At 44.9% G+C, this 17,566-nt stretch overlaps 2 protein-coding genes across 4 annotated transcripts in view; one reads left to right on the top strand and one right to left on the bottom strand.

Moving 5' to 3' along the window:
- Positions 1–3,785, top strand: part of FNDC3B (fibronectin type III domain containing 3B) — a 185,338-nt gene extending 181,553 nt beyond the window's left edge. For all 3 annotated transcript variants that reach the window (XM_035557360.2, XM_035557361.2, XM_035557362.2), the window contains one exon: positions 332–3,785. In XM_035557360.2, the coding sequence (XP_035413253.1) occupies positions 332–643 (312 nt within the window). In that variant the 3' untranslated portion in view covers positions 644–3,785. The remainder of the gene's footprint in view (positions 1–331) is intronic.
- Positions 3,786–12,410: 8,625 nt separating this feature from the next.
- GHSR (growth hormone secretagogue receptor) lies at positions 12,411–16,496 on the bottom strand. Its single transcript, XM_035557343.1, has 2 exons — positions 15,743–16,496; positions 12,411–12,715 (listed from the first exon to the last, which is right to left on the bottom strand). Exons 1-2 carry the CDS (start codon positions 16,494–16,496, stop codon positions 12,411–12,413), a joined length of 1,059 nt encoding a protein of 352 aa, XP_035413236.1.
- Positions 16,497–17,566: the final 1,070 nt, after the last annotated feature.

Raw genomic sequence — 17,566 nt, 5'->3', positions numbered from 1 at the left:
GCCGCCATTTTGCTGAGGCCTACCCTGACCTCCTGAGAGGCTTCCCTTGAGGCCTGCAGAAACATTTCCTTACCAGACTCAGACTTGACCTAACTTCCTGGCCCAAATCCTTGCCAAATCTACCTTAATTTATTACAACTTGTGACTTTGTATGAAATGCAGGACCCTTTCATGTACAGGTTTCCTCTGCCTCTACTTAGAATGGACTATTTACACTCATGTTTCACTCGACAAATACATCATACGCTTCTTGAATTTGTTCTGATATTATGAAAAAGCGGAGGTGGTTCTGCTTTTTATATTTAACTGTGCTTGCTGTTTTGTTTTGAAGGTGTACAAGGGAGATGAGACCACGTTCCAAATCTCAGGCCTTCAAGTCAACACAGACTATCGGTTTCGCGTCTGCGTGTGTCGCCGGTGCTTGGATACCTCACAGGAACTTAGTGGACCTTTCAGCCCATCCGTTGCCTTTATGCTTCAGCGAAACGAGATCATGCTTGCGGGAGAAATGGGAAGCATAGATAATCCTAAGATAAAGAACATGATTCCTACTGATGAACAGTTTGCAGCCCTCATCGTTCTTGGCTTTGCAAGTTTGTCAATTATATTCGCCTGTATATTACAATACTTCTTTATGAAGTAGAGAATTCAATGGAAGTTTGAGATACAAATTTAACTAATGCTACGCATTATAATCCACACATTTATTCAGATATTCCTTTTTGAAATCCTTTTGTTCTACCATGCATTTTATATACTTCTCTTGTTTTTACAGTTCTAGCTTGAAGAAAGATAAATCAGTGTTTTGATGCACCTTTTTGAAATTCAAAACTAGGAAGTGGTCAAACTGGAGAAATAAGCAAACCAGATACCAAAAGCAAGATTTTTTTCCTTCACAGTTTCAAAAATGTCACCAATTTGCCTTGTCATCGTGGTTTTGTTTTTGTTTTCACTGAAGTTCTTACAGTCTCTTATTTTATCTTACTATTTAGGAAATTTTAATTGAATCACTTTTTTGTTTCTTCTTTTTCTCCTAAACATTAGTCACAAGTGTGTATAGTGGTAAGACTAGAATACAGTGTTAGTCAGCAATACCAGGTCTTCATTGAACAGTATTAGCAATGTTGCCTATGAATTATTCACTACATTTGCCCCATTTTTTCAAGATAAAAAGTAAATTGTTATTTTAACTGCTTAGTGCATTTAAATCGGAACAGTATCCTGCAGTCTAAAAACCTGTTATTTTTACAGTTACAACACTATGAACTGCCTGTATAAGAAATCAAGTAACCAAACTGCATATAAATTATGAAGCATTATAGATTTTTTACCATTTTGATTCCTAGCAGTAATTTTAAGTAAGAGGGCATTGTGCAATAGTTAGTTATTCCCATGTTCAGCTATTTAAAAGCTGCTTTAACTTGTCTGTTTGTCACTGTATATAACTATTCCTAATCTAATAGTAGATATTATTCTATTATGTTCAGTCTGATTGATATGATTAGAGCTGGTGACAGCTTACTGCCTCTACTGAATTAGGTGAGATTTACACTAAATGTAAGCAAACTTCACTGTCAGTTGATCTTTCGTTTTTTGGAGGGGTATTGATTTTATAGAACTTTCTTGGAAGTATCAGAAATGGGATCTGTTTATTTTAAGTACCTTAAATGGGTGCCTACATTATTCTTAACACAGGGCTAATCGAAATACTTGGTACATTGCAAAATTGGGACTGGAGTCCTACAGAGGTATAGTCCTCGCTCTTACAGCTGTGTTCCCCCCCCTCCTACCTGCCTCTTCTGAGACACACATTTTAATCCATCAAGATAGATTTTTTTAACTCTTGAGTCATTGGATTATTTATATTAAGTCAACATTGTGCGAGTACCTCAGGGACATAAGTGAGCTGGAGGTGCAAATAGATTCCAAAAGGGTGCAACAGACACAGTGTATTTCCCTGCCTATTGTTTTTGTATATTTTTGCTACTTGGTTTTGCTTTTGTCCTAGCTATTTTGTGCTCTGTCTCCATTGTCTAGGATTCAGTGTCCTATACTAGCATAATATTCCCTTAACCAAAGTAATGGGGAAAAACAACATTATTTTTGTTTTAGGTTTATTTATACTATATACTGCATACAGTACTTTAAATACCAATTACAGTGCAATCTTTTATTTATTGTAAAAAAATAAAAAATAAAAAGTGTACTTATGTACTAATTCCCCTCCCCACCCCCTGTAGCATGTTATATTTTGTCTGTTTTATACTGTTGTACTTTAGGTCAACTTTTTACCTGGCAGCATTCCTAGTATTATTAATCTTCTTACATTTTCTTGTGTTTTTGAAGATGGGAGCATCTAGTACATTAAATGCCAAAAAACATTATCAGTGATTCAAACGTTTACATGTATCCAAAAACATAATCATCTCTGGAAAGAAAGTGCTAAGATCAATGAATTATTCTGTGTGCCTCTCTAGATGTAGCAAATATTAGAAATGTTCTGTATTTTGTTATTGACTATAATTAGTTTAATTTAGCCTTGCAAACTAATGGAATTGAGCTAAATATATATATTTTTTTGTTTTTGCCAAAGTCATGGCTTGTCAAATTTATTTACATCTTATTTAAATTTATTTGTGATATGAAACTTTGTGACCTTGCATCTGTATTTTGTGAGCAAAGCATAGACAGCTGTTTTCAATGGAGGGGTGGGGAAAGTGTATTTTTTAAAACCATGAAACGACTGCTCGTTTGGAAACCCAGAAATCTGAGTAGAGTCCCATTTTTATTTTTGGAGTATTGTTTCAGCAGTGCTGCTATTAAACCCAAGCTTGACATCTTTTTTAAAAAAGAAAAATTGAAAAAAAAAAAACTTGCTTTATATAATTTGATCAATTTTGAAAGCTTGCAGTACGAAGATACTAAAAGCAGCAAGCAGAAGCGCAGAGAGAAGCAATCTGATAGACTTCAAGCATTTCTGCTAGTGCCAACCTGTTCGGTCCCCTGTGCAATCATGCTTGTGACAATGCCCACTCCAACCCCGGGGTTAACGAAGTGTTCTGCAGGAGTTGGAGCAGGCCCTAAATCAGTTACCTTGGCATTATTTTAGTTTGTATTTTCTGCCTTAGTGAACTGGCTGTGGTTCATATATTAACATCACAGATCATAAACCGTTTCTGTTTGGGTTTCCATTCCCGCAGTTTGCTGATGCCTTGTCTTCCCCATATGTCTTTTTGCCCTTTGATCCGGTGGCATCAGGCACTGAATCAACTCCAAGAGCTCTCTGCTCTCAAAGAAATAATGAACACACACACACACACGCAAAAAAAGGTAGAATGAAACACTAAATATTTACAGCCCTTAAGGAAGGAGAGAGATGTTTTTATATTGTTCTGCCTTTTTCTTTATGAACTTGAAATGTTTTCTAATCCTGTTTGTTGGCTACAGTAGTTCAGTATTCAGTGTCACGATTGAGAAGTGCCCTAACTGAATGTGTATGAACCTTATCCTTGCACAGTTCTTTAAATTGAAAAAAAAAAAAAAAAAAGTTTTTACCTCACTATGGGAACATACATTCCAAGCTTTTCAACTTTAAAAAAAAATAATCATAAGTTTTCTTGTATTGTAAATTTTAGACTATTTCATATGCATTGTATTAAAACTGCCATATCAATTTTAATGTATAGATTTTGCAAATACTACACTATGTATGTAAGACTTAACTGTATCTGTAGTGTATATGTAATATATTTATGCCCAATAAATGTTTTAATTCTTTCTGATATTACCAGGAGTTTTCTTCATTGAATACAGTCCTTTCAGTCTGGTAGGGTGGCCCTTTCTGGTACTCAGGTGATGTTACTGCAACCGAAAGCAGGAGTGAGAATCCCAAGTTTAACTTGGGACGTTTCTGATTTGTAGTTGGAAAGGTTTCAATCATTTATGAAGTGCTTGCTGGTGCAGGTCGGTGCCCCGGGTCTCCCCGCAAGGCTGCACCCCAGAGTACAGAGGGCAATTTTTGGGGTGGTTTGTTCTGTAGCGTTGCTGTGGTCTCCCAGATCCTCCACTTTGAGCTTCGGATTAACTACTTTCACCAGGATGAGCATTTTGGCCTATTTCCGAGCCCCGGTGCTGTCTGGAAGTGGCCATGGCCCTGCAGCCCGGTTCCCCCCTGCAGCCGGAGCCTCTCTTAACAGCCCGACTTTCCCGGCTCAGGGAGGGCACTGCTCAGCGACCTGGCCTTCTGTGGTGGCTTACACAAGTGGCCTGGAAACCTCAGCAGGAGATTTCTGGAGAGTTTGACAGCTGCAGTCTCTGTGGCCGCGTGGAGAAGCCTTTCAGTCCCTTTTCACTCAAGGGATTTAAGCGAGATCTTTTCTAAGATTGAGCTAAACACGTGGCAATTCCATCCCGCCCCTGGAAAGCTGGAGCTTGGCCGTCCCTGCACAGGGCCATAGCTGCAGCACACATCTGAAGGCTGCTATAACATTTCAGTGTGAAATCCTCCCCGAGAATATCGAGTTCCTGCTGGAGTGGGCTGGGGTTTGGGAACTTGGAGTGTGGGTGCAGTGCACTCAGCCCTGATCTTTATCTGGGAATTTAGGAGCTGAGTTTTCCTGTGTCCTTTACTGGGTGAGACAAGTTGCTGAGGTGTTTTAGTCACTTCTTCTGAATAGCTTGCCTGAAATTTTAATGACGGTAAAAATATACCTGGATTTGATATCTCTGATTAAATAAACACTTAAAATACCAGAAGTTTTCACTTACCATTAATTATGCACAATAAATTCAATTACTTGTCATAGAGAATTAAGCCGGTATGTATACATGTCCCATGGCAAACACAGTGTTTATTTTTTAAACAGCTTCTCTTCTTCAAATCACTGCATAAATACAGCATTTTATTTGTTTACTTTTTTCATTACTGCAATTTGCAAGCATGAGTGTTTTTCTGAAGGAAATGTAGTGGGGTTTTTTTGTTTTGTTTTTGTTTTTTTCCCCTTGGTTGCTCTTTATTTATTTATTTAAGCGGTGCTTGTCAAAACAACCTCTCTCTAACAAATCTTTTGAAGATGTATGTAGACAAGTAGCCAGCGCTTTGTTACCCGAAGAGCTCTCTTATTTCACCCACTCCTCAGTTCCCAGCTCCCATGACTGTCTGTGGATGACGGGGAACAGTGAGAGCCTGGCAAGCCCAGGACAGTGAAGGAGGATTTAGGTTCACCATCCGAGCACTGTGTTGTGTTGTGTTGTAATCGCACACCCAGACTGGACAGGGGTGGGTGGGTAGCACGAACTTTCCTGTGGACTTTGTTTTATTAATGCACTACAGAGCAAGCAGTATCCCTGCTCGGGCAGGACTGTGTTTAACGCCATCTCTTGCCTCTATCGGTGTTGGAAAATAATCTGCTTTGAAAAGTTTTGGAACAGAGCCGGGGCTTGTATTTTTAGATATTTCCGTGGCCTTACAACTGACCTCTGGGCTCGTGTGGAGCCGACCAAGGCCGGCAGGCCGTGCCCCACCTCGCAAACCGAGCAATCTCCAGGTCCGCCTGCAGCCGAGCGTGGTCGCCGGGCCGGAGGCTGCTGTTTCTATAGCAGCAGCAATTGTGTCTCCTCTCGGTAATCAAAGAGCCTGCTCGAAAACGAATCAGGTAAAATTTGTTGTGGTTTTGTCTTCAGCCTCTGTCACCAGTTGGGAGCACGTGCGGTTTGGTGGAGGAGAGCAGAGCCCCTCGGAGGGGTCTCTGTGTGGGAGGCCGGGCCCGGAGGCACCGCAGGACAGAAAGTGAGCGGGGCGGCAGCCAGCGTCAGTCCCCTACACCGTGTAGTGGCCTCCTGTCGAGCTGCTCCTGCTAGACGCCCTCAAGCCTTTGAATTTTAGGAGGCGCTCAAATTCAGCCTAGCGCAAACAGCTCCTTCTGAGGAGAAAACATGCTCTTGAAGGGAGGCGGGACTTGTCCTGAGGCCTTCCTGCCTGCCCCAGGCGAGTGCAATTCACCTGTGCCTCTCCCTCCTGTCCTGAGGCATAGCAGCAGTGTTTGAAAACACCCCTGAGAATAAAACACTTCGGGAGCGCCAGCTTAAGGGGCTTCCTGAGGGAAAGAGCATGGCCTGAGCCCTCATTCCGTGTGTCCCAGGGCTCCAGCATGGCCCGGGTACCTGGCTGGGTTGTTTGAGGCCGGCCATCACGGGAGCAGGGCTCCCATCAAAGTGGTGCTGAGCAGCTCTGCGCCTGCCAGGCCTGGCCCCGCACTGCCTCCGCTTCTGCTCGCCCACCTGCTGGCAGCCGTTAGGGAAAAGTCATGCGGAAATTACTGTAGAAATCTTATCTGTGAATTATATTTCCTGTATAAATATTTTTCTGGAATTATAGTTATTGCAGAATTCATGATGTATTATAATTCTTTGAAGTGGTGTAGAAATTATATTCTCTGCCCATAATATTCACCTTCCTTGGAGTGAAGATATAAATGTCAGCTCTTATTCTTCTCAGAAATGAGAACCACAGGTAAACAGAGAGGAGGATATGGACATTTTGGTTTAATACTTTTATGGCTGAGCAGAAAGCCAGCTGAGATCCCTTGAAAAGGCTATCTTATTGGTAATACATTTAATAAGTTCTAAATGATTGCATCTGTTTCTGCTCTTGACAATTGCTCTCTCAATGTGCGGATTCTTGGCTGGGTGAAATAAAAAAACAAATACGAGGTTTGACAAGACGCTTTCAAACACAGCAGGTTAGCTGGCTATCTGCTGCTATTTAGGTGAACGTGCTGTTGTTGGTTTGAGTAGTTATATTGGTTGTACTAATTGCTAGTGTAGATTGTATCGCATGCAATCTAAACTACTTTTCGGTCTACTAGTGTGATTAATAAGTAACTGCTTGGGTCAATGTGCTCAGTGGATGTCATTTCTTAGTAATTATTTTATTGGCTCATCTCCCTCACTTTCTGTTGCATAAAGACTTACTCTCTGCAAACAAAACAGAGCAAACAGGAGGGAGGCAGAAGTCTCGTGAGGATCAGCAAGTGAACAGAGTGGCGAAATCCCACCCTAATCCAGTGCAAACACTGTGCTCATTGACAGAGGCCTCAGAGTGCCCTTTTTTCCCCAAGACACCCGCAGGCCAGGCCCGGGGGGGTCTCAGGACCTCTCGCCTCCACGTGCCCAGCAGCTCAGCTGGGCCATTGACCAAGGTTCCTCTAGCCAAAGGGCTTTTATGAGGAAGAAACCGCTGTGGTGATCTGACTGTATCTGAAATGTTGTTGCTTTTTTTTTTTTTTTCTCCCCTCATGTATTGGCATTAGGCTGGAGATGCTCTGAGGTTGCCCAGGCAGGAGCCCCACGCCATGCACGGCCCGGGTACAGCCCCTGTGCCGCCCACCCGCTTCCTTCACGAGCTGGTGGTCGGTCAGCGGGCTCAGAACCACAGCTGAGCACTTGTTCCTGTGCAGCCAAAAACAGAAGGTCGCACCTTTTGCAGCACAGGGAATCTTACAACAATCGATTGCATTGTCACTGCTTGCTACAAGTCCCCTGGTGCTATTGACCAGGCAGAATCCACGCCCATGTGTGATCATGAATATTGGCTTAATTTTTGGTGAGAATTTGTAGCACGAGTTTTTGCTGCCTTTTGTAATATGGGGGTGTTGCAGGTGTTTAAATCTTGGCACCTGGGAGCTGGTCGTGCTGTGGGCCTGCGGCAGAAAGTGCTGGCAGGGTTTGACTCCACCCCACCCTGCTGAGGGGTGGTTTGCAGCACTGGGCAGTGTGTGGAAGGGGGCCACGTAGAGAAGGCCAGCATGAACAGAGGCTTAGAAATCACCACGCCTGTTCTTTCTCATGTACAGCTCTGCAATCATCTGACAATCAAGCAGGACATGAGGAAAAGAAAAGGGAGCAGTGCTCTTTCATGCAGCGTTGTTTGAAATGGGGGCCAAACGCCGCATTTCCCTCAGGTAGAGAGGTTTGGGACTGGTTGGTTGGGGTTTTTTTGGTCCAGATACAGGGCTAATGGGACGCTTTGAATTTTGCTCTGATTTGGAAAGTCACAGCATGCACCAGCCCCTAGCTGAGATGGAAAGGGCTGTGTCATGCCGACGTGGAAGGGAACTGAGACCTTCTGCTGGGAAAGGTGGCGAGAGAGCTCGTTAGAAGCCCACCACGAGGCTTGAATTCACACGTGCATGGACAGCGAGCGTGTGTCGGCGTTTACGAGTTACATTTGCTAACGCTGACGTACATAGTGTGTGCTGGAGCTAGAAACATACTGAGCTCAGCCTAAAGCTTAAGCAGCAAGCAGAAGTGATTGTCCAACAAGCCATAAACCTTCATTAATCTGAGATGGAGTGTCTTTTATTCCTCTTTCACTCTACTCGCACAATTGCAGGGGTGTGATCACGGACCCAGCCCGAAGAAACACAGCCCCGGGGGGCTGGAGATGGACGGATCCACGCCAGGACTTTTGCTATGGAAGCCCACCAAAAAGCATTGACCAAAACCTACCTTCACGTGAGTTGTGTGGAAGTACCCAAGAGAGATGATAGCAAACTACACGTGAAACCTGTAGCTTACCTCTACGTTAGCTTCCCGTAGTGAAAAAGAAAAGCTCATCCAAATGAAACTGCAAACATTAATTGTTATGGAAGCTTCAGCTCGTCTGGAAGCCAGCTTCACGTGGCAATGTCACCCGGGCAGCAGCGGGTGGCTTTGGGGGAACCGGCTGCAGCACCGCGGCTGCCGTAGGCCAATGATGGACAGAGAGGTTCTCAAGGTATTTGGGTAAGTAACTGCTTTAAATAGGGCTTAGGCAAATGTAATTTGACACAAACATACATAAATGCCGAGCATCTAGCAGCTCCAGGTCTGACACGTAAGTGCTACTTCTCCAGGATATTTTATTTTTGGCAAGCAATACAATAGGACATGATTTTCTGCCTGTGCATGCTTCTATCAAAAGTATTTTTCTCAAATGAATGGAGCTTTCTGGTAAAATGCTTTTGACCTATTTTATCGCCAATTCAACATGCTGCCAAGAAATAAAATGCTGCCAAATTGTTCCTGTTTATTTGTGAAGCTGTGATACAAAATGTAGAGTTGGAAAATCTTTTAAAACTTGAGCTGTTTAATGAATGAGCCTCCCGTTACTTCCTATATGGCTTCTCACACAGAGGGCAGTGAGAACACAGCAATATTTTGACTCACAAAGTCCCTATATGTTTTTTTTTGATCAGAACTGGCCAAGTTTGTTCCTATGGGGAAGGGTTTGCAGAAATGCAGCATATGGCTCTGCAGCCTGCAGGCAATTTTCCTGCGGAGTCTCCCTGCCCGCCGCGCTCGCTGAATAGCCCAGCGCCTGCAAGGGCTCTTGTCTTCACTGCAGGTACCACAGATTTCTACAGCCACGTCCAGACCCAAAATTGCAGGGGGAAGGGAACCAGCTGTTCTAGAAATACTGATATCCTGATATCCTGATCACATTTTTATTTTTTAAATGAAGTTATTTATTTCCTAAAACTTCAGGCTATAACGTACCCTTGAGGCAGGCAGCTCCATCCTCATCCCACAGTGGTGGTGGAGAGGCGTGTGTCCTCCTGGAGGCAGCTGGCAGTATTTGATTTTATGATGCAAAAGGGCAGGTTATCCAGGTGGTTGTTGCCTGTCCTCCAGGTGAGAGCAGCTCATTTTGCACCAGTAGCTGTCTGAAGAAGCAGACCCTGGTCACTATCTGGAGTCAACGCACGCCAGCAAGCACAACTCCCCTGACTTTGGCATTTCTGTATAGGTAAGGGAGGCAGAACTAACAGGAGGTACAGTGCAACCTGCAGGAGTGGCTGCTGCAGTGTGCATGTAAAGCGTGAACGTTCCCTGTCTGAAACCTTTTCTTGCTTGGTGCAAGAGTCAAATGGAGGTGGCTACTCTTCTTTCCTAAAATTGCATGCATTTTGCTAGATTTGGCCAGATGCTCCATGACTTGCAAAGCAAAGGCCGTTTCCTAAGTGAAACCGAAGAGAAGTCCTGCCCTCCCTCAGCACAAGAAGCCAGCCCCCTTGCTTCTTTTTGCGACCCTAGATTAAATGTTATAAATTCCATTCTATGCACAGAGTTCTGCCAATTTCACAGTCACGGTGTAGTTAGTTTACAATGTCTCCTGAAGAAATGCTAGGTGAAATGAAATGACCTGTACACCCGTAGTTAACATGCAGAAAAGGAGCGTGCCTGCCCCAGGGGCTGTAACGTTACGGCTGTTCTGGTTTATAAACCAGGTTCCCGTGCACAGCCCTGCCCAGCTCCACGTGCTGAGGAAGGATGTGCGCCGGTGCCCGGCACATCCGATGGCTCGCTCCTGCAGCCCGCCCGCAGCAGCACCGATCCGGCAGGGTTATGAAGGGTCTCATGACTTTATTTCTTTTTCTGTTCACATTTAATACCACAGACACAGCTGAAACTTGAAACACGTATGTGATGTCAGGTGCGTCATCAGTTCATTTACACAGACATGTTAGTAGTGAGCTTACATCTTTACAATCTTTTCAAGATTCCCCTATTTCTGGTTTCCCTGAGTTGCACGATGTCTGCCATCAGATCTGAATGTCAGCTGGCAACGACCGAAAGAACAAAACGAACAGAAAGGCAGAAGTGATTAGAGACGAACAGGGGGTGATGCTACAGCACTGCTGCTCTCCTAACACCCACCAGCCAGGGCCTCAGTCCGCTCCAGAGATTCAAACGAAGTTTGTCTCACTATTTTGTCCTTTTGCATCTCTCGTTTGCTGTGCTTCCCCAGCTAGTTCTGTGGTTTGCCCCTTAACTTGTGCGCCTGCATTCAGTCCTCGCATCAAGCCTGCGCTCGCAGCGAGCATGCCAGGGGGGAGCAAGCCAGCCCTAGTGAAGCTCTGTGTGGTACCAAAGACACAGAATATGCAGAATAGGCCAAATTCTCTTTTCACTTATACCTGAGCAGCACTGTCAGCTGAAGAGGAACAGGCAGAATGTGGCCCATGGGCGGTAATAGGAGGCTGAAGGCAACGGGAATTTTGCAAACAGACAATTCATTCTGTAGACTCAGTTGTGGACCAGCTGGCAATAAATACTAGAACCAAATAAATAAAAGCTGCTATTGCACATGCATGCCCCTAAGCTCTATTAGCTGGACCACAAACTCCACGTGTTGGTGTGACAACAGGTGCGATGTAAGGCATACGTACTAGCGTAAGGGATGGAGAGCGTTCCGGGTTGCTTTGTTTTTGAGTGGCATACTTCAGTTATAAAACTTGATTTAGTTTAAGATTTTTATGGATCAAGTATGAGAATGTGTCCACCTGTGTGTCTTGATGCAGATTTTTCTCTTTCTTTTTCAGGCCTTTTCAGTTAAAAATGTTCTGAAACATGAGCGCGGTTTTGAATTTCACACTGCAGCAAACCAGCACGACTGCACCCCGGGTTCTGACAGCCTGCTGCGCCCGCAGCAAGAGCCCGTGGTGCTCCGCGGGCAGGAGCCCCCTCCTCACACTGCTGACAAACTGGGGTATGGTGGGGCACAGCGTCAGCACAGGCAGCCACAGGCAGCACGACTACTGGAACAACTAAAAGCTTCCAAGTTTGGCTACATCGAGTCGTTCACAGTCAAGCTGAACAGAACAAGTACAGATGAATTAGCTAGTAAAAAAAAATGACTTTGGTGGGAGATCGCATTCCCAGTTTTTATAGCATCACTGCAGTCCTGAAGTCAGCACTGTCCTTGTCCCACTGATAAATATTCAAAAAATATTTCAGCACAGCCACGTTCTAAGCTGCTTCTATAAAGGTACTTTTTTGTTTCCTTTCTATTCAGACATGACATAAGGGTCATTTATTTTTAGCATGTTTAAAAACTATCCATTTGTATGTTTCCTTTCCTTTTTGATCTTTATTTAAAAATCTGGATTATGAAAAGTGTATCAAATTCTATGTTTACTACTCTAAAAAGGCAATTAGATTTTTCTCTCTTTAGGGTCTGGCTACATGCTAGCCAAATTTTTAGGAAAATTAAAGTTAACTCTGTAATAACTCAGCCCGAATTAGCTGCTACTGAAGTCGTACAAACTCTCAAGTGAGCCGGGCTACGTTTGCCTGCTCCAGATGGGAAAACCTAGCTCCCCTGCATTAAAAAATCATATGGACAAAAGCAGCAGAGAAGTATGACTCGAGTGTCACCAAATTCTGTAACCGTGTGTCTCCTTTGATATTCTCAAGGACTAGTCAGTTTTTGAAAATCCTTAACTGCCCGCGTCACGTCTTTCAGCAAATCCAGGTGACGACAGAAGTACAGCTTTGCTTTTCGATTTGTGTTTCCCGCCCCGCGTCTCTTTCGTTATGGCTTTCTGGGTAATGCTGGAAAGCGATGCTCTGGAGCTCTGCACGCCGTGTCATGTGGTGACGCTCGGTTCTGTCCACACGCGCGAACTTTCCTGCTTCGTGCTGGAGAGTCTTTTCTTTGGAAGGGGTTTGAGTCCAAACAGCCGGCAAGCGGCGACTCGGTACTTCTTGGACATGATGTTGTAGAGGATGGGGTTGATGGCGGCGCTAAGGTAGAAGAGGACAAAGGACACCAAGTTGCAGTACTGGCTGATCACTGCTATCTCCAAGGATCCGGCTTCAAAGGATTTGGAAAATAAATATCGTCCTACGTGAAAAGGCAACCAGCAGAGTATGAAAGCAAATACCACCACAACTAAAATGAAAACAGCAGAAGAAAGTGTGTTAAGTGTGAGTAGGGAAATATGGGTGATTTAAATGAAATGTCATTCTATCTCTGTAACGAAATAATCTCAAAAAAGTGTGACAATGCACCCCATAATTTTTCATTTTATCTCAAGTACATTTTCTGACAGTATAAATTAGCAATACTTAATAGAAATTAATCGTATCTGAACAACCTGCCTGTATGCTGCGTGCTGTAGCACACTTCTGAACTATCAAACTTATCTTTTCCATAAAAGGAGAGAATTCAGGAATCAGAGTGGTGACAAAAAATGTAATATAATCTATCATCTTCATCTACCAAAGCAAAATATATACAATGTGATAGACTCAACACTGTGGGTTATAATGAAAAATGTAATCACTGGGAAGCAAAATGATTGAAGGCAGAGGCCCAAAGATAAAATAAGCCATCATCCGGATCAGTAGCCCACGTACACCAAGGTAACAACAGGCAGCGGTGCCCCCCTCCAGTTCGTCTGTGTTTTGGAACATGAGTTACTCCACGAAAAGTAAATACATAATGTGTAACTACATAGTTATAGTTACATGGCGTATCTGCAATATTACACTGTCACTATGGTTATGCATATGTATATACATGTATTATATAAAATACATGTAGAGTAATAGGAACATGTGTATCCTGAACACTGGCCCATTTCAGTTTCCATCCTAGAGAAAGGGAAACTTTTTCTGTTCACTTACTGCGTGCTATTGACCTTTGTTATTTTTCATACTGTTTTCTGTATATCTATTAATATAAAACAAACAAAAACCACAGAAAACTCAGGAAAGGTTTTTTGACATTTTTTAGCAGTTCTTCCCAGTTAAGCTGTTCTCTCTTGTTCACAGTCCTGCTTGCCTATGTCAACACATAGCAGATACAAAATTCAGAGAGCTAAGAGGGATCGTAATCAGCATATTTCCCCAAAAACTTTATGAAAAAGCATTCCCATGCTTACATAGATACTTATGTAGGACTTATGATGGACTCTAAAGCACAGAGCTGAAATTCAGAGTATCTGTTTTCCAGCTCTGCATCTTCTTGAGCCAACTAGTGCCCTTTTTCCTCAGTTTCTCCACCTGCACAATTTAGATAATGTTTACCTAGCTCACTAGCTTCTGCGTTCTAGAATTTAATCCATGTAATGAATGTTACCATTGTGGCTATTATAAACAGAATTTTAAGCATTGCTAATATTTTCACAGGTGGGCATGCGTAACCCTCCTAGTCAGGCTTTGGAAGATGCAGTTTGATCTTCACACATGCAGAACCACATTGATTTCAGCAGGAATGGGGTATGATAGCTCTTTTGAAAGTCAGGCTATATATTCAGGTGTTTAATTATGGTCCTAGAAGCATAATGTTTCTCTTCAATTTAGAAGAAAAGTTGATGCTAATCCCATTTACTTTATGTTCCATGACCTGCTAAAGTCTTAGAAAGTGCCTTCTAAATTTTAAGCAGAAAATTAAAATCAATGAGACCAGATTGCTTTGTGCATCTGCTAGTATTGAGCCCTCGCTAACTTCTTTTCTTTCCATCTAACATCAGACTGTTATCGTTCAGAGATATTGGCTCTCTGTCAGAGGACAGTCTTGCTACTACTGTCTTGCTATTCTCAGACGTGCAAAACTAAAAAAGGGTGTCTGAAATACTGTAATGCTTGCAGCAGTACTCCAGGGCAGAAATAAGCCGTTATTGTTTTGAAATTCTTTATGGTTAAGTATGCAGATATGTAAACACAGTAGTAATGTATGCTAGCAGTTCACTTATTGTAAACAGAGATTCATAATCCCGAAACTCTAGAAGTGTAAATGATGAATTACTTCCAAGGTCACGTTTGCCCAAATGAAGTAATTCTATTGATCATAAAACGTAGCTGAAAGGGCACAAAGCGTGCCGCGGGTTTTATTATTCTTGCTGCTGTTGCATAGTAATAAAGCAGGGCACGAACAAAAGATCAGTTAGGCTCCCATTTAATAATTCAGCTACTTAGGACACGCTGCCACCTCTTCTTCAAGCTCATTAGCCCGTCACCTCTGCCTGGCTGAAATGAGCACGGCGGAGCTGCTGCCTGTGGAACCGTCATGTAAGGCATCCCCGGGAGCAGACCCACGGAAATCCCACACACAGGGGACTATGGCTTGAATGAAAGCACGCAGCAGCAGGACCCTGCTGCCTCCAGACACTGAACTGCAGAACAACTTTTTGGTTCTGTGCCTCAAACTCCCACCACATGCTCTCACTGGGAGGGCTTGCAGCATCGGGATGTTAAAATCTGTGTTTCTGTGTGGCAGCAATAGCTGTTGTTGTTTAAGCCATCCGGCAATGTAAATACACAGAATTAAGAATGACAGCACCTATCACTCCAATCCTGTTTTCTTGAAACCAGTGAGAATTCAGAGGATCAGACCTCAAAGGAGACACAATGCTCACTGTTCAGCATGTGCCGGTGTTTTTCTAATACAAAAATGCCCATCAGTTTTCATGAGCTTACACAGCCATGCCGGTAAATATCCCCAATTTGCTAGAAACTTGATATCCTTTTCATTTGAAACTAAGGGCACCATACCGTCCCCGCTTGCTTAGTCTACAGCTCAACTTTGTGGTTTTAGAAGAGGTAGTTTTGTTTAAAAATCAAATAAACTATCCTTCTGTAAATAATGTCGGTATCCACAACCAAAGAGCAAAGATGTTCGAAAGTCTCCAGGGCAAGAGCTAATTGTAACTGTAGTATTTGTCTTTGTCAGAGATTGTTATTAAAATCTGCTTAACTGTTTTAGAGCCCCCAGCTCCAACCCATTAGAAATAAATCTAAGGACAGGGGAGAGTTATTCTACCACTACCTTGAAGTGTAGCCCTTTGTCTGAAGCATTTTAAATAAATGCTTTCCCTTAGAAGCGATTATAGTGACCTACCAGCACTCTCGGTCTTCCTCTCTCTCTCACACACACACAAGCACACAGACCCTCTGGAAGCACGAAGAGTCGTACCTAACATTTTCACAGTTTGCTTGTTGTTCTTGTCCCTGATGACCGTGTTCGGACCGATGTTCTTTCTCTTTCTCCTCCAGAGCTTCCTCCCGATGAGACTGTACAGCACGGTCAGGCAAAAGACGGGCAGGAAAAAGAAGATGCTGGAGGTCCAGACCATGATGGTGAGGAGCCCCGAGCGGATGGCGTACTCCGTGGCTCGGCACTCGTTGGTGCTCAGGGGGTTGGTGCCGTTCTCGTGCTCGACCCCCACCAGGACAAAGATGGGGCCGGCGCTAACGAAGGAGACGGCCCAGAGGATGAGGATGACCAGCTTGACCTTCCTCTTGGTGATGATCACCTTCGCGCGCAGGGGGAAGCAGATGGCGACGTACCGCTCCACGCTGAGGGCGGTGATGTTGAGGATGGTGGAGTAGGTGCAGCTCTCGCTGATGAACTGGAAGAGCTTGCAGAGGAGGTCCCCGAAGTTCCAGGGTCGGTACTGCCAGAGGCGGAACAGGTCCAAGGGCATGCAGAGGAAGATGAGCAGGTCGGAGAACGCCATGCTGGACAGGTAGAAGTTGGTGGTGGTCCTCATGTCCCGAAACCGCGACACCACCAGCATGGTCATCAGGTTGCCGAAGATCCCGATGACGAAGAGGACCACGCAGGCCACCGTGATGCCGGTGAGCACGGGCGCGGGGAAGAGATGCAGCGGGGGCTCGCTGCCCGTCCTGTTCTCCGCGCCGCGCCCGCCCGCGCTCCCCTCCCGCATCCTGCCGCCGAGGGCCGCGCATCCCCGCGCCGCTGCGCGCCCTCCTCCGCGGGGCCGGGGCAGGTGCGGAGGGCGGGGAGGGATCCGCGGCCCCGCTCCGCCTCTCCCCCCCCTTTCCCGTACGCCCCCCGGCCCGGGGGGACGGCGCTGGCCGCGCGTCAGAGCCGCGGGGGGGGCGCAGCCTCCGCGGGTGCGGAGCGAGGCTCGGCCCCGGCTCGCTGAGGGGCGGGAGCCGCGGGGGGACGGGGGGCGGCTGCTGCTGCTGCTGCCCCCTGCTTGGGTGTCTGGGGGCTGGAGGGAGCTGCAGCGATCACCACCCCCGTCCGGGTGGGTCGCCCAGTTACATTTTCACTCACAGTTACATTTTCTCTCATAAATTTTACCTCACAATTATATTTTCACTCACAAATTTCACCTCACAATTGCATTTTCTCTCACAAATTTCCACTCACAATTACATTTTCACTCACAATTACATTTTCTCTCACACATTTCCACTCACTATTACATTTTCACTCACAATTACATTTTCTCTCACAAATTTTCACTCATGATTACATTTTCACACACAAGTTTTCACTCACCACAGCACCTGGGCAGCCTGAGCCGAGCAAAGCGCTGCCAGGGGGGCTCTGTCCTCTGCCCCCCCCAGCCCAGCCAAACAGCCCCCAGCCTCGTCTTGCTTCCTGCTTCCCATCTTCATGTTCACCCCTGCCCCTGCGCCCCGTCTCTCTGGGGCAACCAGTGCTCCCAGTCCCCGCTGGCATCCAGCTTAACGCAGCAGGGACATGGAGTTTTGTGCTCTTTTGCCAGGGGACACTCATGTGCACACTTGCCTATGTGTGCACACCATCTGCTATTGCCATCTCATAATTGCCAAGCCTTATTTAAGAACAGAACATAAGTGTGGGGTGACCCAAGGCTTCATTACTCTGCCTGTGCCTCCGAACCTGCCTGATGATGAGGACTTTGCAGTGCTTCCCGTAATAATGCAAGCGCTACCCGTAGTGCCTCATCCACATCCCAATTTCAATATATTTTGCAGTTTCATTGGAGCCAGTATTCATCAT

The sequence above is a fragment of the Cygnus atratus genome, chromosome 9 (assembly GCF_013377495.2).
Source record: "Cygnus atratus isolate AKBS03 ecotype Queensland, Australia chromosome 9, CAtr_DNAZoo_HiC_assembly, whole genome shotgun sequence".
NCBI classification, from domain to species: Eukaryota; Metazoa; Chordata; class Aves; order Anseriformes; family Anatidae; genus Cygnus; species Cygnus atratus.
This window is presented reverse-complemented; position numbering and strand designations above follow the sequence as displayed.

What these genes read in the sequence shown, in the direction of transcription:
- GHSR (XM_035557343.1), bottom strand. Translation starts at nt 16,496, where the DNA reads ATGCGGGAGGGGAGCGCGGGCGGGCGCGGCGCGGAGAACAGGACGGGC. An exon ending in GCAAACTGTGAAAATGTTAG is followed by an intron (nt 12,716 to 15,742) that starts GTACGACTCTTC and finishes TTTTCATTTTAG; the next exon opens with TTGTGGTGGTATTTGCTTTC.